At 45.4% G+C, this 19,505-nt stretch overlaps 3 protein-coding genes across 4 annotated transcripts; all 3 read left to right on the top strand.

Moving 5' to 3' along the window:
- Positions 1-102: 102 nt before the first annotated feature.
- Positions 103-10,340, top strand: LOC6567589 (E3 SUMO-protein ligase RanBP2). The gene is made up of 6 exons (XM_001993982.3): positions 103-399; positions 1,043-4,019; positions 4,456-7,919; positions 8,053-8,935; positions 9,038-9,859; positions 9,935-10,340. The coding sequence occupies exons 1-6, from the start codon at positions 328-330 to the stop codon at positions 10,240-10,242; spliced, it is 8,526 nt and encodes a 2,841-aa protein (XP_001994018.2). The 5' UTR covers positions 103-327; the 3' UTR covers positions 10,243-10,340.
- A 157-nt stretch (positions 10,341-10,497) lies between these two features.
- Positions 10,498-12,458, top strand: LOC6567590 (protein RER1). Its single transcript, XM_001993983.2, has 2 exons — positions 10,498-11,097; positions 11,164-12,458. The coding sequence occupies exons 1-2, from the start codon at positions 11,011-11,013 to the stop codon at positions 11,701-11,703; spliced, it is 627 nt and encodes a 208-aa protein (XP_001994019.1). The 5' UTR covers positions 10,498-11,010; the 3' UTR covers positions 11,704-12,458.
- Positions 12,459-12,594: 136 nt separating this feature from the next.
- Positions 12,595-18,803, top strand: LOC6567621 (eukaryotic translation initiation factor 2-alpha kinase). 2 transcript variants are annotated; one of them, XM_001993984.2, is made up of 4 exons: positions 12,595-13,120; positions 14,753-15,515; positions 15,599-16,762; positions 16,831-18,803. In XM_001993984.2, the coding sequence occupies exons 1-4, from the start codon at positions 12,909-12,911 to the stop codon at positions 18,256-18,258; spliced, it is 3,567 nt and encodes a 1,188-aa protein (XP_001994020.1). In that variant the 5' UTR covers positions 12,595-12,908; the 3' UTR covers positions 18,259-18,803. The 2 variants fall into 2 exon arrangements, with proteins under 2 accessions (XP_001994020.1, XP_032595670.1); XM_032739779.2 differs by lacking the exon at positions 12,595-13,120 and adding an exon at positions 13,394-13,461 and having other exon boundaries at positions 16,831-18,747.
- The last annotated feature ends 702 nt before the right edge of the window (positions 18,804-19,505 follow it).

Genomic DNA, 19,505 nt, shown 5'->3' with positions numbered 1-19,505 from the left:
GTATGTTGATATAATCGATAAACCGATATGCTATCTGACCATATTCGTAGATTTCCGTGCCGTGTGCGCGCTAAAAAATAGTTTTTTGCTGTGCGGAAGGAATTAAAGTATATCCACTGAAGCTTAATTTAATAAGCATTCATAATTCTACGACCCCAAAAGTGAAAACAATAAAATCCGAATCGAATCAGACGTAATTGAAAAACTTCTGCAAGATTCGTTTCCCGCCATCGCTGCGTTCATGACAAGCGAGAACGAGGCACATTTTTGCGCAAGAAAAAGTGAAGAATAGAAGCGACCAAGAAGCTTTATAGCAAAAACGCAGCGATGTTCACATCTCGTAAAGCCGTCGACGAACATGTCCACAAAATGTTGGGCAAACTACCGCCTGGCAAAGAGGTAAGCCGCATGCCACAACTTCTGCTTGTGCAATGCTATTTATTTTTTTTTAGCAACGCTTGCGAAATAATAGGCGCCCGCCATTAATCTACATACATACACATATATACATACAGGCATTTCTTTTTGTGCGTGTGTGTGTGTCGGCTTCCTCTGTGCTGTGTGTTTGTCTGTCGCAAAGCCGCCAAAGAAAATATCAAATGTATTTTGTATGCAATATCAACAATCGTTGCATTTGTGCTGCACAATTAAACAAGTTGTTCAATTTGCAGAGGCCAAAATAACTAAAATAAATAAATATCAATAGAAATTGGCAAGCAAAAAAGTATAATTATTATTTGAAAATAATTTAATTTACAATATATTATATTCGCAAACATAAACAAATTTTAAATAAAACGAATCCCTTTAAAGCGCCGAAAAGTTGGCTCATTCTCAAAAAATCAATGATGCATTTTAAATAAGAGTTAATTAACCGCTTGCAATTGACAAAATACATTTATTTTACAAATTGAGTCAGTAGGTGTGGCAAACGTATTCGTAAAAGCATCAGATGTATGTAATTTTTGTTGTCTGCTCTTATTTTGTGAGGTTATGTTTAAATTGCTCTTCTCATTTGGTTTCGTTTTGCATCCACTCTCAGCGCGATTTGAAGGGTTGGACGGTGGGCCGACTGTATGTCAAGGTGCAAGAGTATGCCAAGGCCATTGAGCATTTGAAGGCATTTCTGGCTGTTAACGAAGATGCTGACGCCCATAAGCTAATCGCCCTTTGCTACAAGCAGCTAAAGAAGCCAGACCTGCACAAGGCATTGGATCACTATCAGCGTTCCATTCAGCTGAATCCCAAACAAAACGATGTCATCAAGGAGGGCTGTCAACTGCTTGTCGATAACAAGGCATTATTTAATCCAGAGCGTGCCGTCTACTGGAAGGAATTGGGCGGCAAGGTGCATGAACTACAGAATAGTGATCTGCTGTTTGCCGTACAATTGATCGCTACAGGCTCTGACTCGACGGACTCCAAGGATTCCATGGAGATGATGATACAGAAGGAGTTGCTAACGCGTCCACATGATACGCATTTGCGTGTGCGTCTGCTGCACAACTATTTGGAGAGCAAACGCATCGAGGATGCATTCAATTATGCCTACATTACGGAAGTGGAGACACCCGGTCAGTGTCAGTTGAGCGAGTGGTACAATGTCATCTGGACGGTGTTGCAGAAATGCGAACAGTCCAAAGAGACAACCAATAATTGGCCCTATTGGCAACTGTTGCTTATTACCCTCGATCGTCTGATTGAGTTCAGTCTGCAGTCCTTGTCGCCATCCAGTTTGGGTGACAGCATCGCCCAGCTCTTCAAACTGGATCAGCACTTGTATAAATTTAGCCAGTTAGCCAATAATCTGGCAATCAATGGTGGACGTGAACTGCATCAGTGTTGTCTTCAGCACTATGACGGACAGTTGCTGTTGCATGCCACAACGGTGCTCTTCAAACGCGAACTGGCGGCCAATAAAAATAAATGGTCGAATACGGTACGTGCTGCTTTGCCCCTCCTCCTGCTGGGCTATCAACAGAACGCATTGAGCGAGAAGTCACCGTTCTGGCAGCGTCACTGCAGCAGCGTCCAGAAGCAGCTATTGGAATTGTGGCACAATCAGGCCGCCTTTCGCTCGGCCCAACTGGGGCGTACTCTCTACGGCTGCCTGCAGACGAAGAGTGGCGATGCCGCCGAATGGCTCAACAATTGGAAACAGGAGCAGGATCAGCTGCAGGGCCTCTGGCCCAATAGTGATGAGCTGTTGGCCACCGTTCGTCAGCACTGTGCAGATAATCAATGGCGCTCGCAGCTCTATCTGCAATTGTACACACAGCCCGAGCACAAGCTGAAGGAGCAATCGTCGCAGCTGGTGCGCAATACGCGTTTTCAGCAGCCGATGTACGAGTGGCCAACGGTCGCCGAGATTGAGGCGCATGAGCAGCAGGCACTGCTGCTTGCACCGCCCACACTTGAGCATCATGTTTACCTTGCACTCGCCACCGATAACTTGGCCGAAGCGCCGCGCATTCAATTCTACAAATTGTTGCAACGCGATTGCAGACAGCCCGTGAATCACAGCTCTGTGGATTCGCTTAGCCAACTGGATGCTGATGTCTTTCTGTATGCTGTTGTGCTCCAGGCAAAGCGTAAGCTGCAAGTGCAACGCGAGAACTACAACAGCCATCATGTGGGTAATCGTAATGCCAACTCTCGTCCGCACATGTTGCCATTTGCCAATGTAATGAGTGGCAGTGGATTGATTACGGCGGAGCAGAGGCATTGGTGGAGTCTGGTGCAGCGATTCCAGGACAACATTAATTTGGCTGAACATCGCGGTGCGTTGCAATTGGGCCTGGAAGCGGTGCGTGGCCTCAAACCAAAAGCGGACATCATTCTGGTACTGCAGCTCGGCAAGCTGCTGGCGAGCCGCGAGGATCGCCACAATTTGGAGTCACGCATCGAGACCCTCTTCAAGCTGGGCATTAGCATGCTGCGTCGCCATCAACAGCACAATCTCGAACCGTTCTACAAGTACTTCGAGTATGCGAATCCCGAGGCGAGCAGTACCTGGCAGCAGACACAACAGCTCGCCGAGGACGCTGTCGCCCATTTGAGCAGTCGTGCGTTCAAGCAGCACCATTACCTGGAGTTCCTCAACGAAATCCGTGGCTTGCAGCTACCGATGGCCAGCTATTTAATGGCGGAAACCTATCGCCAGCTGGCCGACTCCAGTCTAGCATCACGTGTGAAACGTCAAAAATATGAGGAGCGTCGCTTGGAGTGTTTGCGCGACACAAAAGATTTGCTTGCCCACTATGCCGATCATCCGCTTAGCACAGTGATTCAGAGCGAACTGAATTCGACTTTGTTGGGAGAGGAGCACTATGGGTCACCTGATATTCAGCATAACAATTCCAGTGCGTATGAGGATGCTGAGGATGATTTCTATGCGAATGCGGCACACTCGCTAAATCGCTCACAGAATCGATCGCGACGCCAGCTGGAATTGCAGCAGACAACGCCGGCGGCGAATACGTTGCAACTGGAGCAGAAGATAAGTAAACAATTGTGTGGCATTAAGGATCATTTCGATGGTGGTATGGAGGGCTTGCGGCATGAAATCAAAGTGCTCAGCGAAAGGTTCGACAACATCGAGGAGCTGCTCAAAAAGCTGAAGATTAGCGCCGCCAACAGCCAACAGACTCGCGATACGCCTACTCGGGATGTGGACGCGGCTGCTGCAGCCGCCGCTCTCGGTCTCGATGAGTTCCTCAACATGGAGGATGCACTGCAGACAAATTACTTTAATGGCATGCAGCAGCAGCAACAGCATCCAGCCGGAATTCACAATACTCCGGATCGTTTCTTGCCGCCACCAGTTTCTGCAGCTGGAGCAGCACACGCCAATCCTGCTGCTGCTGCGGCGGCTGCAGCAGCCGCTGCTGCTGCCCAATACGGCACACCTATGTTCAACCAGAATCAGCAGATGTACAACTATTTTGCCAACCAAGCGCAATTCATGAGAACAACTCCCTCGGCACCAACGCCAGCTGGCATTCCACCCAGTTTCTATGGTAAGTGAGAAAACACATAAATTACGAAATTCCCATAAGTATATTTATTCAATTTGACTAGAATTAAATATAAATTAATGAATAAATATAAATGTGGGCATGAGAGCACTTAGCGTACTTATTATCTATTAAATTGTGAATATATAGCCAATAAAATGTTCCAGCTACATTATTCAAATTGTTCAATTTCATACGTTAAATTGATTTACAAAAATAAGAAATTACGACACATCCGTCAATCTGCCGAAAAAGGCTTTAAATAATAAGGGCGGAAGATCATGGCTATGACGACTTGAATAGCGATTCTGATAATTGTCTGCTTAGTGATTATTTTATTTAAAAAAAAACTTAATTTAATTTATAGATTTTAACAAATTCTCGCATCAAACTGAAAGCCTTTTTTCAAACATTATTAATAATATTATGACTTTTGCAGGACCACGTGGACCGGGAAACTTTGGCGTGTCGCCCAATATATATAGCACTCCGCCCGCTGCTCCATTTATGGATGGACTCAATTATGGAATAACTGCATCGCCGCACAGTCTGGTGATGCCACAGGTTTCACAGGCGCCTCCAACGCTAAATCAGGCTGCAGTGCAACCGGCAACCAATGTACCAATTGTGTCCACTGGCGGATTCTTTAATAGCGCACCATTTGCGCCACCGCCGCCAATGTCCCAACAGATGCCACAACAGATGCAACAACAGATGCCACAACAGATGCCACAACAGATGCCGCAGCAGTTGCCGCCGCAAGTAGCACAATCGGCGCCACTTGTGCAGCATAAGCCCATATTAGCACCTGCTTCAGTTCCATCGGCGACTTCAGTTGCTGCACCAGCGCCAGCTCCAGTGATGCCAACTGTTCCCGTGCCGGCTGTTGCTCCCATTCCGGCAGTTGCTCCTGTTCCGGCGATTTTCAATCGCGCTCTCAACAATCAGCCCGTGGAAAAGGAGCCACCGGCCAACGTGGTCATCACCAGTTCCGATCCGTTGCCCAAGCCGGCCATCGCTAATGCGCAGCAGCAGACGCTAAGCGTCACAATACCGCCGCAGCACATCAAGCCCAGTCTGGTGCCGAACACGACGGAACCGCCTGCTGCTCTGCCGCCTGTTGCCAGTGCCAATTTTAATTTCAGTCTGGGTGGCAACAGCAACGGCAGCAACATCTTTAGCGGTCTCTCATCGTCGTCGGGTGTATTCTCATTCAAGAAGCAAGTGGAACAAGCGGCCGCCGAGAAGCAAAAGGAGCTAGAGGCCGAGGCGGCTCTCAACGAGAGCGCTGGCAGTGAGCAGCAGCACAATCAGAGTGCGTCTGCTGCCGCCGAGGCATCCGCTGAGCTTGACTATGATCCGCGTCCCGATTTCAAGGGCATTATACCGCTGCCCGATGAGATTGAGGTGCGCACTGGTGAGGAGAACGAGCAGATCAAGTTCAGTTATCGTGCCAAACTATTCCGCCATGCCGACAAAGAGTGGAAGGAGCGCGGCATTGGCCTAATCAAAATATTGACAAATCAATCGACAGGCGACACACGCATCATAATGCGACGCGAACAGACGCACAAGATTTGCGCCAATCACAAGATTACGCCGGGCATGACGATCAGCACGCCTGAGCAGGATAAAGAGGAGAAATCGTTGATTTGGGCGGCCAATGATTTTGCCGACGAGCAGCTCAATTTAGAAAAGTTTCTGGTGCGCTTCAAACTGCCCGAAACGGCCAAACAGTTCAAGACAGCCTTTGAGGAGGCAGTCAAGGATGCAGCCAAGGATGCATCGTCATCAAGCGAAGCGCCCAAGCCAAAGCCGTCAATATTTGGTAGCACTGCAGTTAAGAGTTTCGTGACCAGTACGCCGGCTGCATCCAATCCGCTGGCCAAGCAAACCGAGCCGGTTAAAGGGGACAACAAGGTTTTGGCGCCAAAGCCTGACGCAGTCGTCGCATCCAAGACACTATTTGGCGGTAAATTGACAAGTGATTCAGCAACAACAACAACAACATCAAGCGCTACTAAAGCGACGGCATCTCCCTTTGCCAATTTCAACTTTGGCATGTCGAGCTCACCAAATCTATCCTTTGCCAGTGTCTCTGCAGTGGCAAACAATAGCACCACCACTGGCTACACAACGGCCTTCAACTTTGGCAGCAGTGGCTTCAATACCAGCCAGCAGCCAGCAGCAGACTCTAGCACTCTCCAGCTGCAACAGCAACAGCAGCTACCGACACAGTCCGAGGTAGCCGCTGATGCGGATGCCGATGAGGAATATGTGCCAACGGCACAATTTACGCCAGTTATTCCCTTGCCGGAATTGATTGAGGTGCGCACGGGTGAGGAGAACGAACTGGTGCTGTTCGAGCATCGGGCGAAACTGCTGCGCTACGACAAGTCGACTAGTGAGTGGAAGGAGCGCGGCTTGGGCAACATTAAGCTGTTGCAGCTGAAAACGGATCCGCAGCAGGTGCGTCTGCTCATGCGACGCGAACAGATCTTCAAGCTGTGCTGCAATCAGCGTCTGCTGCCCGACACCAAATTCAGCTATGCGAAGAACTCGCAGAACTCACTAACCTGGGCCGGTCAGGATTATGCCGAGCAGGAGCTTACCACTGAGTTGCTTTGCGTGCGCTTTAAGACCGCCGACATATGCAAGAAGTTTTACGATGCGGTCCTCAAAGCCCAAGCAGCCATGTCAATGGATCAACCACCCAATCAGCAGCAGCAACAGCAGAATAAGCAGCCCGATAAGGATGACAAACAGCCGGCAGTAGCTCAAGGATTTGGTGATGCCTTCAAGCCCAAGACGGGCAGCTGGAGTTGCCAGGGCTGCTATACCAGCAACGATGCCACCCAGCTCAAATGTTTAGCCTGCGAAGCGCCCAAAGATGGCACAGCAGCCACCACTACCGCCACCAAATCCGCAAATCCTCCTGCTAGCAAGTTTAGTTTCGGTTTTGAGCCCAACAAGGCAATGACAAGCTTTAGTTTTGGCGCAACACCTGCTGCTGCCAGCGTAGTGGAGGATGTCAAGTTGAAATCCGGCGATGCAGCAGCACCCGAAGCAGCCAAAACAGTTGGCTTTGGGGATGCGTTTAAGCCCAAGATGGGCAGCTGGAATTGCCAGGGTTGCTATACCAACAACGAAGCCGCTCAACTCTATTGCATAGCCTGTGAAGCGCCCAAGGATGACACAGTGCCAGCCAAATCCGCAGCACTGAACCAAAGTGGTGGAGCCTTAAATCTGAGCAGCAGTGCCAGCAAATTCAGTTTCGGTTTCGGTCAGTCTACTGCAAACACATCAGGCTTTACTTTTGGGACGAGCAAACCTGCCGCACCGGCTCTACAATTTGAGAGTGTGGTCAAAGCGAAATCTGCCGAAGCAACGCCAGCGGCTGGCTTTGGGGATGCCTTCAAGCCGAAGGTGGGCAGCTGGAGTTGCCAAAGCTGTTATACCAACAACGATGCCGGCCTGCTGTACTGTGTCGCCTGTGAGGCGCCCAAAGATGATACTGTGCCCAAGAAGGAGAACAACACTCTTGGGCTTGATGGTCTGACTGCACTTTCAGGCTCTGGCAGTAAATTCACGTTTGGTTTTACGGCGCCTGCTGCAGCTGCAGTCGCTGCCGCAGCTCCGACTCCAGCTACAATTGCTCCATCCAAAAGTAATACGGAGAGCAGCAGCTTTAGCTTCCAGCCAGCGAGCGGCAATAATCTGCTCTCAAACACATTCAGCTTCTCAATGCCCAAAGTGCAGATGCCGCAACAGCAGCAACAACCCAGGAGTCCGCCTGGCGTTGGTGTTGGTGACGCTGCCGATGTGAGCAACGAGGATGAGAATCATCTCGACGAGGAGGAAAATAATGCATACTTTGCACCGGTTATTCCCTTGCCGGATAAGGTGAGTCCTGGTCAGAAAGAGATCGTCAAGATATTTCAAATTAAGATGACGTTTTTTAGCCACTTTTTAATTGAAATAAAATGATAAAATGATAAAAAGCAATTTGATTAATCAAACCAACAAACTCTTACAGATTGATGTGAAGACTGGCGAAGAGGATGAGGATCTGTTGTATGTGCAGCGTGCGAAACTTTATCGTTTGGCCGAGAATGGCGAGTGGAAGGAGCGCGGCTTGGGCAATGTGAAAATTCTCCGGCACAAGGAGACCAAAAATCTGCGCGTTGTCATGCGACGCGAGAAAGTGCTGAAGATCTGCCTGAACCATGTGCTCAACTCGAATGTGGCCTATAAGCCCAAAGATGAGAAATCCTGGCTGTTTGCCGTTCACGATTTCAGTGAGGGTGAATCGGTGTTGGAGCGTTGCACGCTGCGCTTCAAGAATGTGGAAATTGCACAAGCTTTCCTCAATGCGGTGAAGAGCGCCCTCAACGGCACTGCCGAGCCCATTCGCGAGGAGGAAACGGGCAGCCAACAGCCACCAAAACAAGAAGTCCAACAGCAACCAAATGAATCATCGAATAAGGAAGACTCCTGCGTCTCCAATGAGATACGAACGCTGGCCAACAAACTGATGCTCAGCTGCGAGTATCTGACCAGCGAATCCAAGTGTAGCGGCTGTCGTGGCTGTGAACCAGATAACTTTGACTATGGCCAGCCGGGTAGAATGGAGGCGGCGATAAAGCCGCTTCCAATGACGCTGCCCGCATTGAAGTTGCCAATGCCCGTGAGTAAGGAGCCGGCTACTAAGACCCAGGAGGCGTCAGCCGTGGCGACGAAACAAACGCTGCTCAAAGCAAGCATATTGCCATCCAACAGCGTCACCACCAATACCCTAGCCACAAACAATTCCGGCGGCTTTGGAGGTTTCAGTACCGCTGTCTCCGCCAATTCAACGGCTACAGGCACAATTGGAACGCCAAACAAGGAGATCCGTGGATTCGCTTTTGGACAAGGAGGTGAGAAATGTGGTCGATATCTTTTTTAAATAATAATAATAATGATAAGTATGTGTGTGGAGTATGTAAATTTCTAAATATTTATTGATATTGTTGTTTCAGATAAGCCCGTCTTTGGGCAGGGGCCATTGCTGTTTGGAGGAGGCAGTGGCTCGCCCAAGCCTCAGCAGCAGTCGATCTTTGGAGGCGCTTCTGCTGCTTCTGCGGGCATCAAGTTTGGTGAACAACGTGACTCAATCTTTGGCAGCGGCGTTATAGTAAACAAGCCAGCAACAACAGACGAGACGACAACGCCCAAGTCCATCTTTAGTTCGTTTACCAAATCACTGGCGAACAGCCAGCCGCTTAGCCAGAGTTCGAGTGGATTTATGTTTGGCAACAACGCTGGTGGTGGCGGTGGTGGCACCATATTTTGCAGTCTGGCCAAGGATAATACGGCCATCTCATTTGTGGACGTGAACAGCAGCAAGGATACGGTCCTTAAGGACAACAAGGAGAATGTTGCGATAAAGTCCGCGACACCCGAGCCAAAAGCGGACAATTCAAACACATTCTCGGATTGGGCTGCTAAGTCGGGCGATGATTTTGCCAGTTTGGCTGCGAAGAGTGGCGCTAAACCGATTGGATTTCAAAAATCCGAAACTGGCGGCTTCTTTGGACTGACAGCAGACGGCAAGAGCTTCAAATCGACAAGTAACACATCCAAATCAACAACAACACCAACAACAGCATCATTAACAACAAGAGCCGATGACAATAGTACGGATAATGTCAATGATAATTATGATCCATACTACGAATCGATAATTGCGTTGCCCGATGAGATTGTGGTCAGCACCGGTGAGGAAGACGAGGATAAACTGTTTGGCGAACGTGCGACACTCTATCGATTCGATGCGGACAAGAAAGAATGGAAAGAGCGAGGTAAATGTTTACGCATCCATTTAAAAAAAAGAAGACAATGAGTAAACTAACTAATTTTCTCACTTTTTAATTTAGGCGTGGGTGAATTGAAGATCCTAAAGCATAAAACGTTAAATACACATCGCATGGTGATGCGACGCGAGCAAATTTTGAAATTGGTGCTCAACATGAAGGTTGGAGCTCAATTTACCATTGAACACATGGGCGGGCAGCAGAAGAGTTTCGTCTGGGCTAATTTTAATTATGCTGAGTCCACAGACGGTGTTGTGGAACGTCTTGCGGCCCGCTTTAAAAAGCAAGATTTTGCCGATCAATTTCTACAGACGGTTAAGAAGTGCATAGAGGAGGCGGCATCAACTGCTACGGCGAAGGATCAGAAATAAGATGTATTTTGCCTATAACTGGCATTAAATACTAGAAACGTACTAAACTTAAGCTATGTAAATGAAGAATAAATATTGAAAAAAAAATATACAAATTATTCAAAGCTCTTGTTTTGTGACAGTGTGGCAGCGCTTGAGCAGTGTGCACAACAATGTGACATTGTCTACCCAACACTGTTCTGTGTAACCTTGTGCAGCACTTCATTCGTCTGACAGCTCCTGTAGCGAGAGCGAAAGAGAGAGAGAGAGTACATTTCATTTGACATAATGACGTGGTTGAAACTGTGTGTGAAAAAAGAACAATAAATTACTGATGCCGACACAATTAGTAATCCTATTAATTAATTAATTTTGATTTGTAAACAAGCTTGTTTTATATATATATCTATTTATATAAATCATTGGCAGCAGGCAGTGATACTTAAAACAACACATTGACAGCTGAGTCAAAGAGGAAAACAAGCACTTTGTAAGAGCAAGAGGAAGAAGGTCGGGTTCAGGCGGAGAACGTCACAGGCAAAGGCAATGAAATAATTTCCATCTGAACAAATATGTTTTCGAGTTTGCTGGTGTGTGCAACTAATTAATAGACGACGTGTGACAACGCAACAAATTTATACAACAACAACGACGACGTTCACAATTGCTGCGAGAGCCAGCGAGAGAGAAAGAGAGAGGTTGTGCTTGTGGCTGTGATTGGGATTGTGGAGCGGGCAGCGGTTAGTGCTCAAGCACGCTGCACCACCAACAACAACAACATTAGCAACAATGATGAATGAAGATAGCGGCAGCGGAGGCTCAACGTCGTCCGGCGGCGCCGGTGGCGTTAAAAGGTTCTTTGTGCGCCTAACACAGGTGAATGTGACCTTGCATTGACAATTAATCGAGTGTAAGTCGAATTGATCGATTGTTTGATTACAGATCTATCAATCGTCACTGGATCGCTCCACGCCACACACACGAATGCGTTGGGTGTTTGCCGCCTTTCTCATGTTGCTGTTTGTGTTGCGCATCTTCATTTACCAGGGCTGGTACATTGTGTGCTATGCGCTGGGCATCTATCACCTGAACCTGTTCATTGCATTTCTGACGCCCAAAATCGATCCCGAATTTGATCCGTATGCGCAGGATGATGAGGACGATGGTCCGAATTTGCCAACGCATAGCAATGAGGAGTTTCGACCGTTTATACGACGGTTGCCTGAATTTAAATTCTGGCTGTCAGTGGCGAAGAGTACGGCAATTGGATTATTCTGTACGTTCTTTGACTTCTTCAATGTGCCCGTCTTTTGGCCAATTCTGGTGATGTACTTCATAACACTGTTCTGCATCACAATGAAACGACAGATTAAGCATATGATCAAGTACAAGTATTTGCCATTTACACGCAACAAGCCGCGCTATCAGCGTGTCAACGAGCCAGCGCCTGCTGGCGCCCATCTCGTAGGCAATTCAAAGTGACAATTAGCCGCACAGACGCCGGAAACACAAGCGACAACATCTGCAGCGGGAGCAACAGCAGCAGCAACAACAGCAGCAGCAGCAACATCTGCAACGGCGATAGCAACAACTGGGGACATGTCATCGGCAGTTTCAACGACTGCGGGCGCGTCAACAGCCGCTGCTAAATCACCGCAAATCATAGCAATTGAGGATTATTAGCAAGTTAGGATCGTGAACTAAGTGAAACAGAAAAAAGAAAAACCCAAAACAGAGAAGAAGAATTCAACATTTGCTTTTAAATTTTGGGTTTTCGTTGATTTAGCTTGATTTTGATTTGCTAATTTATTGAGTTTGTCGTGCGGCGTTTTGTGCAAAGCATTGTTTATTGTTTTCTTTTTAGTTTGATGATTAATTACTTTACTACATGCATATATATATATATATATTTATATTTGTTCCCCAAAACAAACAGTTCAAGCTTTTAGCCAGCAAATTCTTATTTAAATTTATTGTATTGTACTACCTTAACATATGTAAACATTATTTTATGTTTCTCAAATCCAAAAAGTAGATTTACTCTATTTAACAAATATTTTTTGATTACACACATTGGATATAGATATGTATTTTTTTATGTGCATATATTTATTTATATATGCATATATATTTTGTTAGCGTCAACTATACAAAATGTTAGAATGAAAAAAACGAACTAAGGCAGGTTTAAACTGGGTGCGTCATATGAATAAAATTAAAACAAATTGAAAACTAAAGTAAATTGTTTTTCAAATTTCATCAGCAATTATTTTGCCATTTCAATTGTGGCGCCAAATCTGTCACAATTTGAGCTGCCATTTAACAACAGTTGGTAGCGCTGTTTAATGTGAATCTGGTCACACCGTTTAGACAGGCACCGTTGTTGCGAAACTACACCACGCAGTGTGTTGTGATAGTTCAAGAAAAAGTAGTTGTTTTTGTTTTTATATTTGCAACATTAAGACGTTGTTATTTGGGTTGTATTGCGTTCAAGTAATGCAACAATGTGCCATAGCTTTGATGGGCGCGCCTGCTGCTGTTGTTGTTGCTGTAACCAAAGTGAACTCCTCAACGCCGTCGACGAGGCTGTCGCCGACGTTGTCACAAATACCACCAATTAACAGCTAACTAAACATTACGCTGTTCCTCCCCACACACCCCCACAAATCATACGTCACAAACGTATAATGGGCAAACAAAATGATGATGATATCAATAATGAGAAGTGCAACACGATTAGTCGCCGCCGCATAATCCTCTGCACCATGCTCACGTCCATTGTGACCGCCGCTCTAGCAATACCCAAGGCGGCAGCACAATCTGATTTGCAAGCTGCATCGATAACACCGCCCGCAATACCGCACTGTGTAGAACAACAGGAGCGACGCATCGGAAGAAGGTATGTCTAACAATGAAGAATGAATGAATGCATGCATGAAGAAGAAGCACGTGCACAAGTAATGTAATCGAGAAAGTTCGAGAAAGGTTACCAGAAATTAAAACAGGAAAAAAGTATTCACAGTGGTTGCTTAAGCCATGGATTGGCAGACACACATAAGTAAATGTAATTGTAAATTGTTCTGCTAATACAAATATAATTAGAGCATTATAAAAATAATCAAAATTCATCAGTTAAGTTGCTATTGCATTTCAAATTGATCCTGGCACAAAAAGCAAAGCACTACTAATGATTCGAAGCGAAGACGAATTCGACACTTTTTTGCCCTTATCAAAGCGACGGTGAGTCATGAACGAAATAAAATAAACTTAAACGTTTTAAACTCTCTGTTTACCTGCTCAACAACAACAACTACAGAAAGAGCAACAGCGAAAATATCTACATAAATGAAGCGTGTTTTGTTTGTGTATTTTTGCGTTAAGGCTTTCGGCTTATTTAAAGCAATTTCGAATTTCACCATTCTTGCCGCTTTTGCTTTTGCTCTGTTTTGAGCATTGGCCCTGCGTCGGTGCCAGTCTCTCTCTGTGTGTGTGTGTGTGTGTCTAAGTTTGCTTGTGTCTGTGATGAACAAACACTTGTTGATTCCCTAAACTGTATTCGTTTTGCGTCCATTCTTTTTGTTATTTTCGCAAAAATCAGCTGAAAATAAAAGCTCCCTTCGCAGACGTCTTGCCCCCAGCTGAAGCAATGATGTGGGCTTTTATCATTGGTGGGCCAATGTCACCTGATGCCAGTGTGACCCTTTGATTTTGTGCGTGCGATCAAATAAGATATATATTTAAATATTTAACAAATACATTTTTTAAAATGCAAATATTTATTTATATAACCACGACCGCAATTGGTTATCTATGTATTATATTTACATATATACTTAATTATGTCACGATTATTAACATGCATACATATATGAATATGTACATTTGAATATGGGCATATGTATGCACTGCAGAGAGCTTTTTGTGAAAAAGCTCTTGCTTGTTTTGATTGTTCACTGTATATGATGTGTACTGTAACTGAAGACTGGAATTAGCTTGAGTATCTTTTACTATAAATTAAATCAATCAAACGATTGAAAACAGAATTTTTTTTTTTAAAACAATTATATTGTCCACTTTATTTTTTGCTCAGAAAGAAATTCTAAGTTTGCAGAAATTAAAATTAGTTTAGGAATTTGAAGCATTTCAAATATAGCTAAATCCATATGAGATGGTTCTGTGGAAATTTGAAAATCAATTTTTGATAAAAACTGATTAAAGAGAAAATATGATTTCTGTATCTGAAGTATTTGTTCTAATTTTAGAGGTGATCAAGTTTATATAATAACGTTTTTATAAAATTATTTATAATAATTTTGTCACCAAACTAATAATTTTTTTTATATTTTCTTTCATGCATTTGCAAGCATGAATCATAGTTAGCACTTATTCGAACACTGAAGAAATGCCATCGTTGACGACTATCTCAGTAATCAAACGATGGCGTCACTGATAAGCGAATCGATTGAATCCCCGAATTATTGGACATGGTCATGGTCACATGTCTAACTGGTATTATCTTTTTTATCTGTAGATTACTCTACATAACGACACTCGATGGCCGTCTCAGCGCCTTGGACATTTCCAAGTCGGGCAAGATGCGTTGGAGCATTGAAACTGGACCCGGACCACTCATATCATCGAGTATCCATCGCCTGGAGCTGACCAACAATGGACAATTTGTGCGGATGATTCCATCGTTGAATGGCGGCATTTACAAATTTGATGGTGATTCCATAAATCCGATACCGATAACCGCGGACCACTTGCTCAGCTCCAGTGCGAAATTCAGTGATGATCTTGTCATCTCTGGCGGCAAGGAGACACGCACCTATGGCGTCTCAGTGCGCACCGGCCAACTGCTCTACGAGTGCTCCATCAATGGCTGTGTGAATTCCACAAACGGAGGTACCTCCATTAATGACACTATCGAGGAGTCACCAGCAAGTCCAGGGGACAACAATCATCATGAACAGCAGCGGGAGCAAAACGATGAACAGCTGCGTGATGAGAATGGTTACATTATTCCACACAATTCCCAACTGGACGATGTCATTGTTATCCGTCGCCAGACGCAGACAGTGCGTGCCGTGGAATCGCGCACGGGCATTGAGCGCTGGAACTTTAGCGTTGGCCAGCACGAATTGGATCTGATGCCCCCCGAAGATTGTCACGAGCAGCCGCGCAACGATCTGGAACTGGCCGTACTCGATGTCGATATCCGAGTTGTTGTCCCCGACGGCATCATCTGTGCATTCAGCAAGAGTGATCCACAACTATTGCTGTGGAAGCATCAGGTGAGTTAAATATTTCCGTTTTTAACTGCGTTTAGTCAAAAAAGAAATACAAAAATGAATAATTATATAATTTATAATTGCAGTTTAACAATCCCATTGTCAGCGCCTGGCACACAAATGCAGCCGATGAATTGGAGTCCATTGATCTATTCAGTTCATCACATTTGCATAACGAGCAGCAGCAGCAGGGGGCGGAAGAGGCGAAGTCACCTAGTCGATCGCCCTCGATGTATCTGGGCATGTACGACAAACAGTTGTACATACAGGAGTCGATACGATTGCGTGAGGAGATCATTTATCAGGCAAAGCACGATCAGCATTTGACGGGCGATACAAGCCTCATCATGCCTAAAATACCATTTCGACCCATTGCGGCTAGCAGCAATTCAATGGTGCTCTTTCGCAGTGAGCGGGATGCGGTTGTCATTGAAGACGGAAATAATGGGAACAATGGGAACAGCAACGAATTGATGCCATATGATGATCAGAATTATGCAGTTGCCGCACAATCTGTGCTGAACGCTTCCGAGTTTGTCAATGGCAATGGTTTCTATATCTATGTGGATGACTTGCCAAGTGGACCACTGGAATGTGGCACTGGGGAGTCGCCACAACCCAGTGGACTGCCAGCCATAGAGTCGGCACCTGGTGGCAGCAATGAGACGACTGCTGCTGGTGGCAATCATAGCCTGAACGATGATCTCGGCTTCAGTTTGGATGATATCGATGCACCCGTCAAGGTGGTCATATTATCGTTGTGGTTCTGGTGGAAGGAGATTGTGGTGATTGCGTTTACATCAGCGGTGCTCCTCAACATGTTCATGGGTCATCGCAATCATCGTGTGGAACGCGAATATGTTGTCATTGAGCGGCATGTGCCCGTTCAAACGGCCATCGAGGCAACGGAGTCATCCACACAGGCCCTGTTGGGGCCAGTGTTGCCGTTGACTGTTTCGCGCCCCAATCGCCTCAATTTTACGGACGGCACACAGCGCTCGATTTCGGAATCGACAACGCATTCGGGCGAACTCTACACTTCCCGTTTCCAAACTGATTTCGATCTAATGCAGTGCTTGGGGCGTGGTGGCTTTGGTGTCGTCTTCGAGGCCAAAAATAAACTGGATGAAAATCGCTATGCGATCAAGCGCATCACATTGCCCAACAAGGAGTCATCACGGCAGCGTGTCCTGCGCGAAGCCCGAACTCTTGCCAGCTGTGAGCATCACAACATTGTGCGCTACTTTCACGTGAGTCGTTTTCTTTATTCAGCTAATCCAGTTTTATGTATATAATGGATGCATTTTGTCTATTGCAGTCCTGGACAGAAACACCGCCAACGGGCTGGCAGGAAGAGGAGGATCGCAAGCTGTTGGCCCATGAGCTTTCCACTTCCATACAGATCGAGACGCCGGATGGGAGTACGCTGCCGTCGCTGCTCGATCACACGCAGAATAAGCGTCATCAGCTGATCTCGTGGGTGTCGGACACGGCGAACAGCACTGCGCGCAGTCGTGAACATGGACATGGTGATAGATCGCTGAATCACATTCGGGAATACATCGATGATGAAGATGATGATTCCCTAATCGAGTTTCGCAGTGAATCACAGTCGGCTGCGTTGCGTGCCGAACTGGATGACACGCAGGACGATGACGAGGAGGATGAAGAGGAGGAGGAGTCGAAAGAGCATCAGCACCATCTGCAGAAACCACCACCACCAAAACTTATGCAACAAGGTTCCGTCTCGATTGATATTCACTCGGCATCCTTTGATTTGAAGAACATTAACTATTCGCAACATCAGCTATCGAATTCATTTCAAATCGAATCGATTCGCTCCAAGGATAACAGCAGCGACACAGATGACGAGTCACAAGCCTCACCCAGACGCAAACCGACCACATTGGCGCTGCTCAGCAATCACAATCAGCAGCAACAGTCGCAGCAACAGCAGCTGCTGCCACATGCATCAAATGGCAGTCCGTTAACAATGGCAAATGGTTGCCCTACGAAGCCCAATAAGGTCTATTTGTACATTCAAATGCAGCTGTGCCGCAAGGAAAGTCTGCGCGACTGGTTGCGTGACAATCGGACGGAGGCGCGGGCCACACACATTGCACACATCTTTCATCAGATTGTCGATGCGGTTGACTATGTGCATCTTAAGGGTCTGATCCATCGTGATCTGAAGCCGAGCAACATATTCTTCTCGCAGGATGGCCAAATTAAAATTGGTGACTTTGGTCTCGTTACCGATATGGCGGATATACCGAATGGTGGTAACGATTGTGGGGGGGATTCATCCGGATTAGCGTCGTCCGCCCGTCATACGCAACAGGTGGGCACTCATCTGTACATGTCGCCAGAGCAGCTGCGTGGCCAGCACTATGACTATAAGGTGGATATCTATTCGCTGGGCCTGATCTTTTTCGAGCTGCACGTTTACTTCTCTACCGAAATGGAGCGCGTTAAGACGCTGCGTGCGCTGAGGGATGGTCAGTATCCGGAGGATTTTGTCAGCCATAAGCCGGAGCAATATGAGTTGCTGCAGCGTATGCTCTCCTCGAAGCCAGCGCAGCGTCCGCAAACCAAGCAGTTGAAGCAACAGCTACACGAAATTCTTCGATTGCCTGACCATGTCGCAGATGGACGCAATGATCAGGCGGCGATGGAGGCCGCCACGCGACGTCTCAGTCGAAGTCGGACCTTTAGCAGCAGCAGCGAACAGGAATTTAAGCGGTAAAGTCTACCGGTGGGGTTGTCTGGTTGAATATGTCAACAATTAGCTGCTAACAATTACATAAGTCATTCATCCCGTTAACACTTAACGCATATAAGTTATTGATCCGTTTTTTTTAAATTGAAATGATAGCAATTATTACTTATGGCACTCTGGCTATGCTTTATCTGCTCTGCCCCTGAAATGCCGTCTCAGCATTCAGATAAGTTTTAGTTTTTATTGTATGTATGTTTATTTTTAAGTTCGAGATTAGATTAAATTTTCGAGCTATGTAGAAAGAAAGTTAATTTTGTTTAAGAGCCTTAATTATAGAGATTATGATTACGTGTGTAATGACAAATTGCATAGATTACATATATATTGTTTACCAAGTCGTTATCTTATATTATCTATAATTTATATATGCACTTTTACCCAAAGTAATTGTGGTTATTAATGATTTTGTTTTTAATAATGATTCAATCTGTATCTGATAAAATCTTTGTTTTTAGCCTAAGTGAAAATTAAAAAAAAAAATAAATAAAAATTGCAAAATATCAAATTTCAAATCGCATTTTCTCTTCTCGGTTTGGGAAAATGGGAAATTGCCTATAACAGCATGAGCTCGAACCAGAGACATTCATTTGGTTGCTGCATAGGCTAAATTCCCCCAATGCAAAAATAATTGCAGCATACCTTTAGGATCACGCAGTCAGCGAGAAACGGACAAGAAATCCTTGTTTTCTCGGAAACTTTGGCCAGTTGGCAGACCTGGTCAATTCGGCCGATGTATGCGCAATTTCCAGTAAAAAAAACTCCATTTTAGTTCAGATTTTCGTATTTTATTATTGCATTCTGAATCTGTATATTCGTTTTATATTAATTGATAAATTCAATTGTATTAGTAAGGGTATTTTGTAAACATCAATATTCTGCTTGATTCAGGACCATAGGGAAAGTACATCCAAAACCAGTCGTCCTTCATTTAATTCATTAGTTTTTTAAATGGTAAACCGATTGTGCTGTCCATTTTTTGTTTTGATGTATCCCCATTGGTATCACCTCTGTTTTGGATTGCCGACTGCAAAAGCCAAGTGTTGAATGCTCTAATCTAAAATTGATTGGAAATGTAAATGTTGATTTTAAGACCGGTTTTTCATTCGCAAGAAATCATAAATCGCCCAAGAAATTTGCAAAATGACTTATATAACTTTATTCTATTAATATTATTTTTTTATTACTGTTTGCGGTTTTCCAAAAACATTCTCTAC

Source organism: Drosophila grimshawi, unplaced genomic scaffold (assembly GCF_018153295.1).
Source record: "Drosophila grimshawi isolate 15287-2541.00 unplaced genomic scaffold, ASM1815329v1 contig_311, whole genome shotgun sequence".
Lineage (NCBI taxonomy): Eukaryota > Metazoa > Arthropoda > Insecta > Diptera > Drosophilidae > Drosophila > Drosophila grimshawi.
The sequence above is the reverse complement of the archived record's forward strand: the minus strand, read 5'-3'. Positions and strand labels throughout refer to the sequence as shown.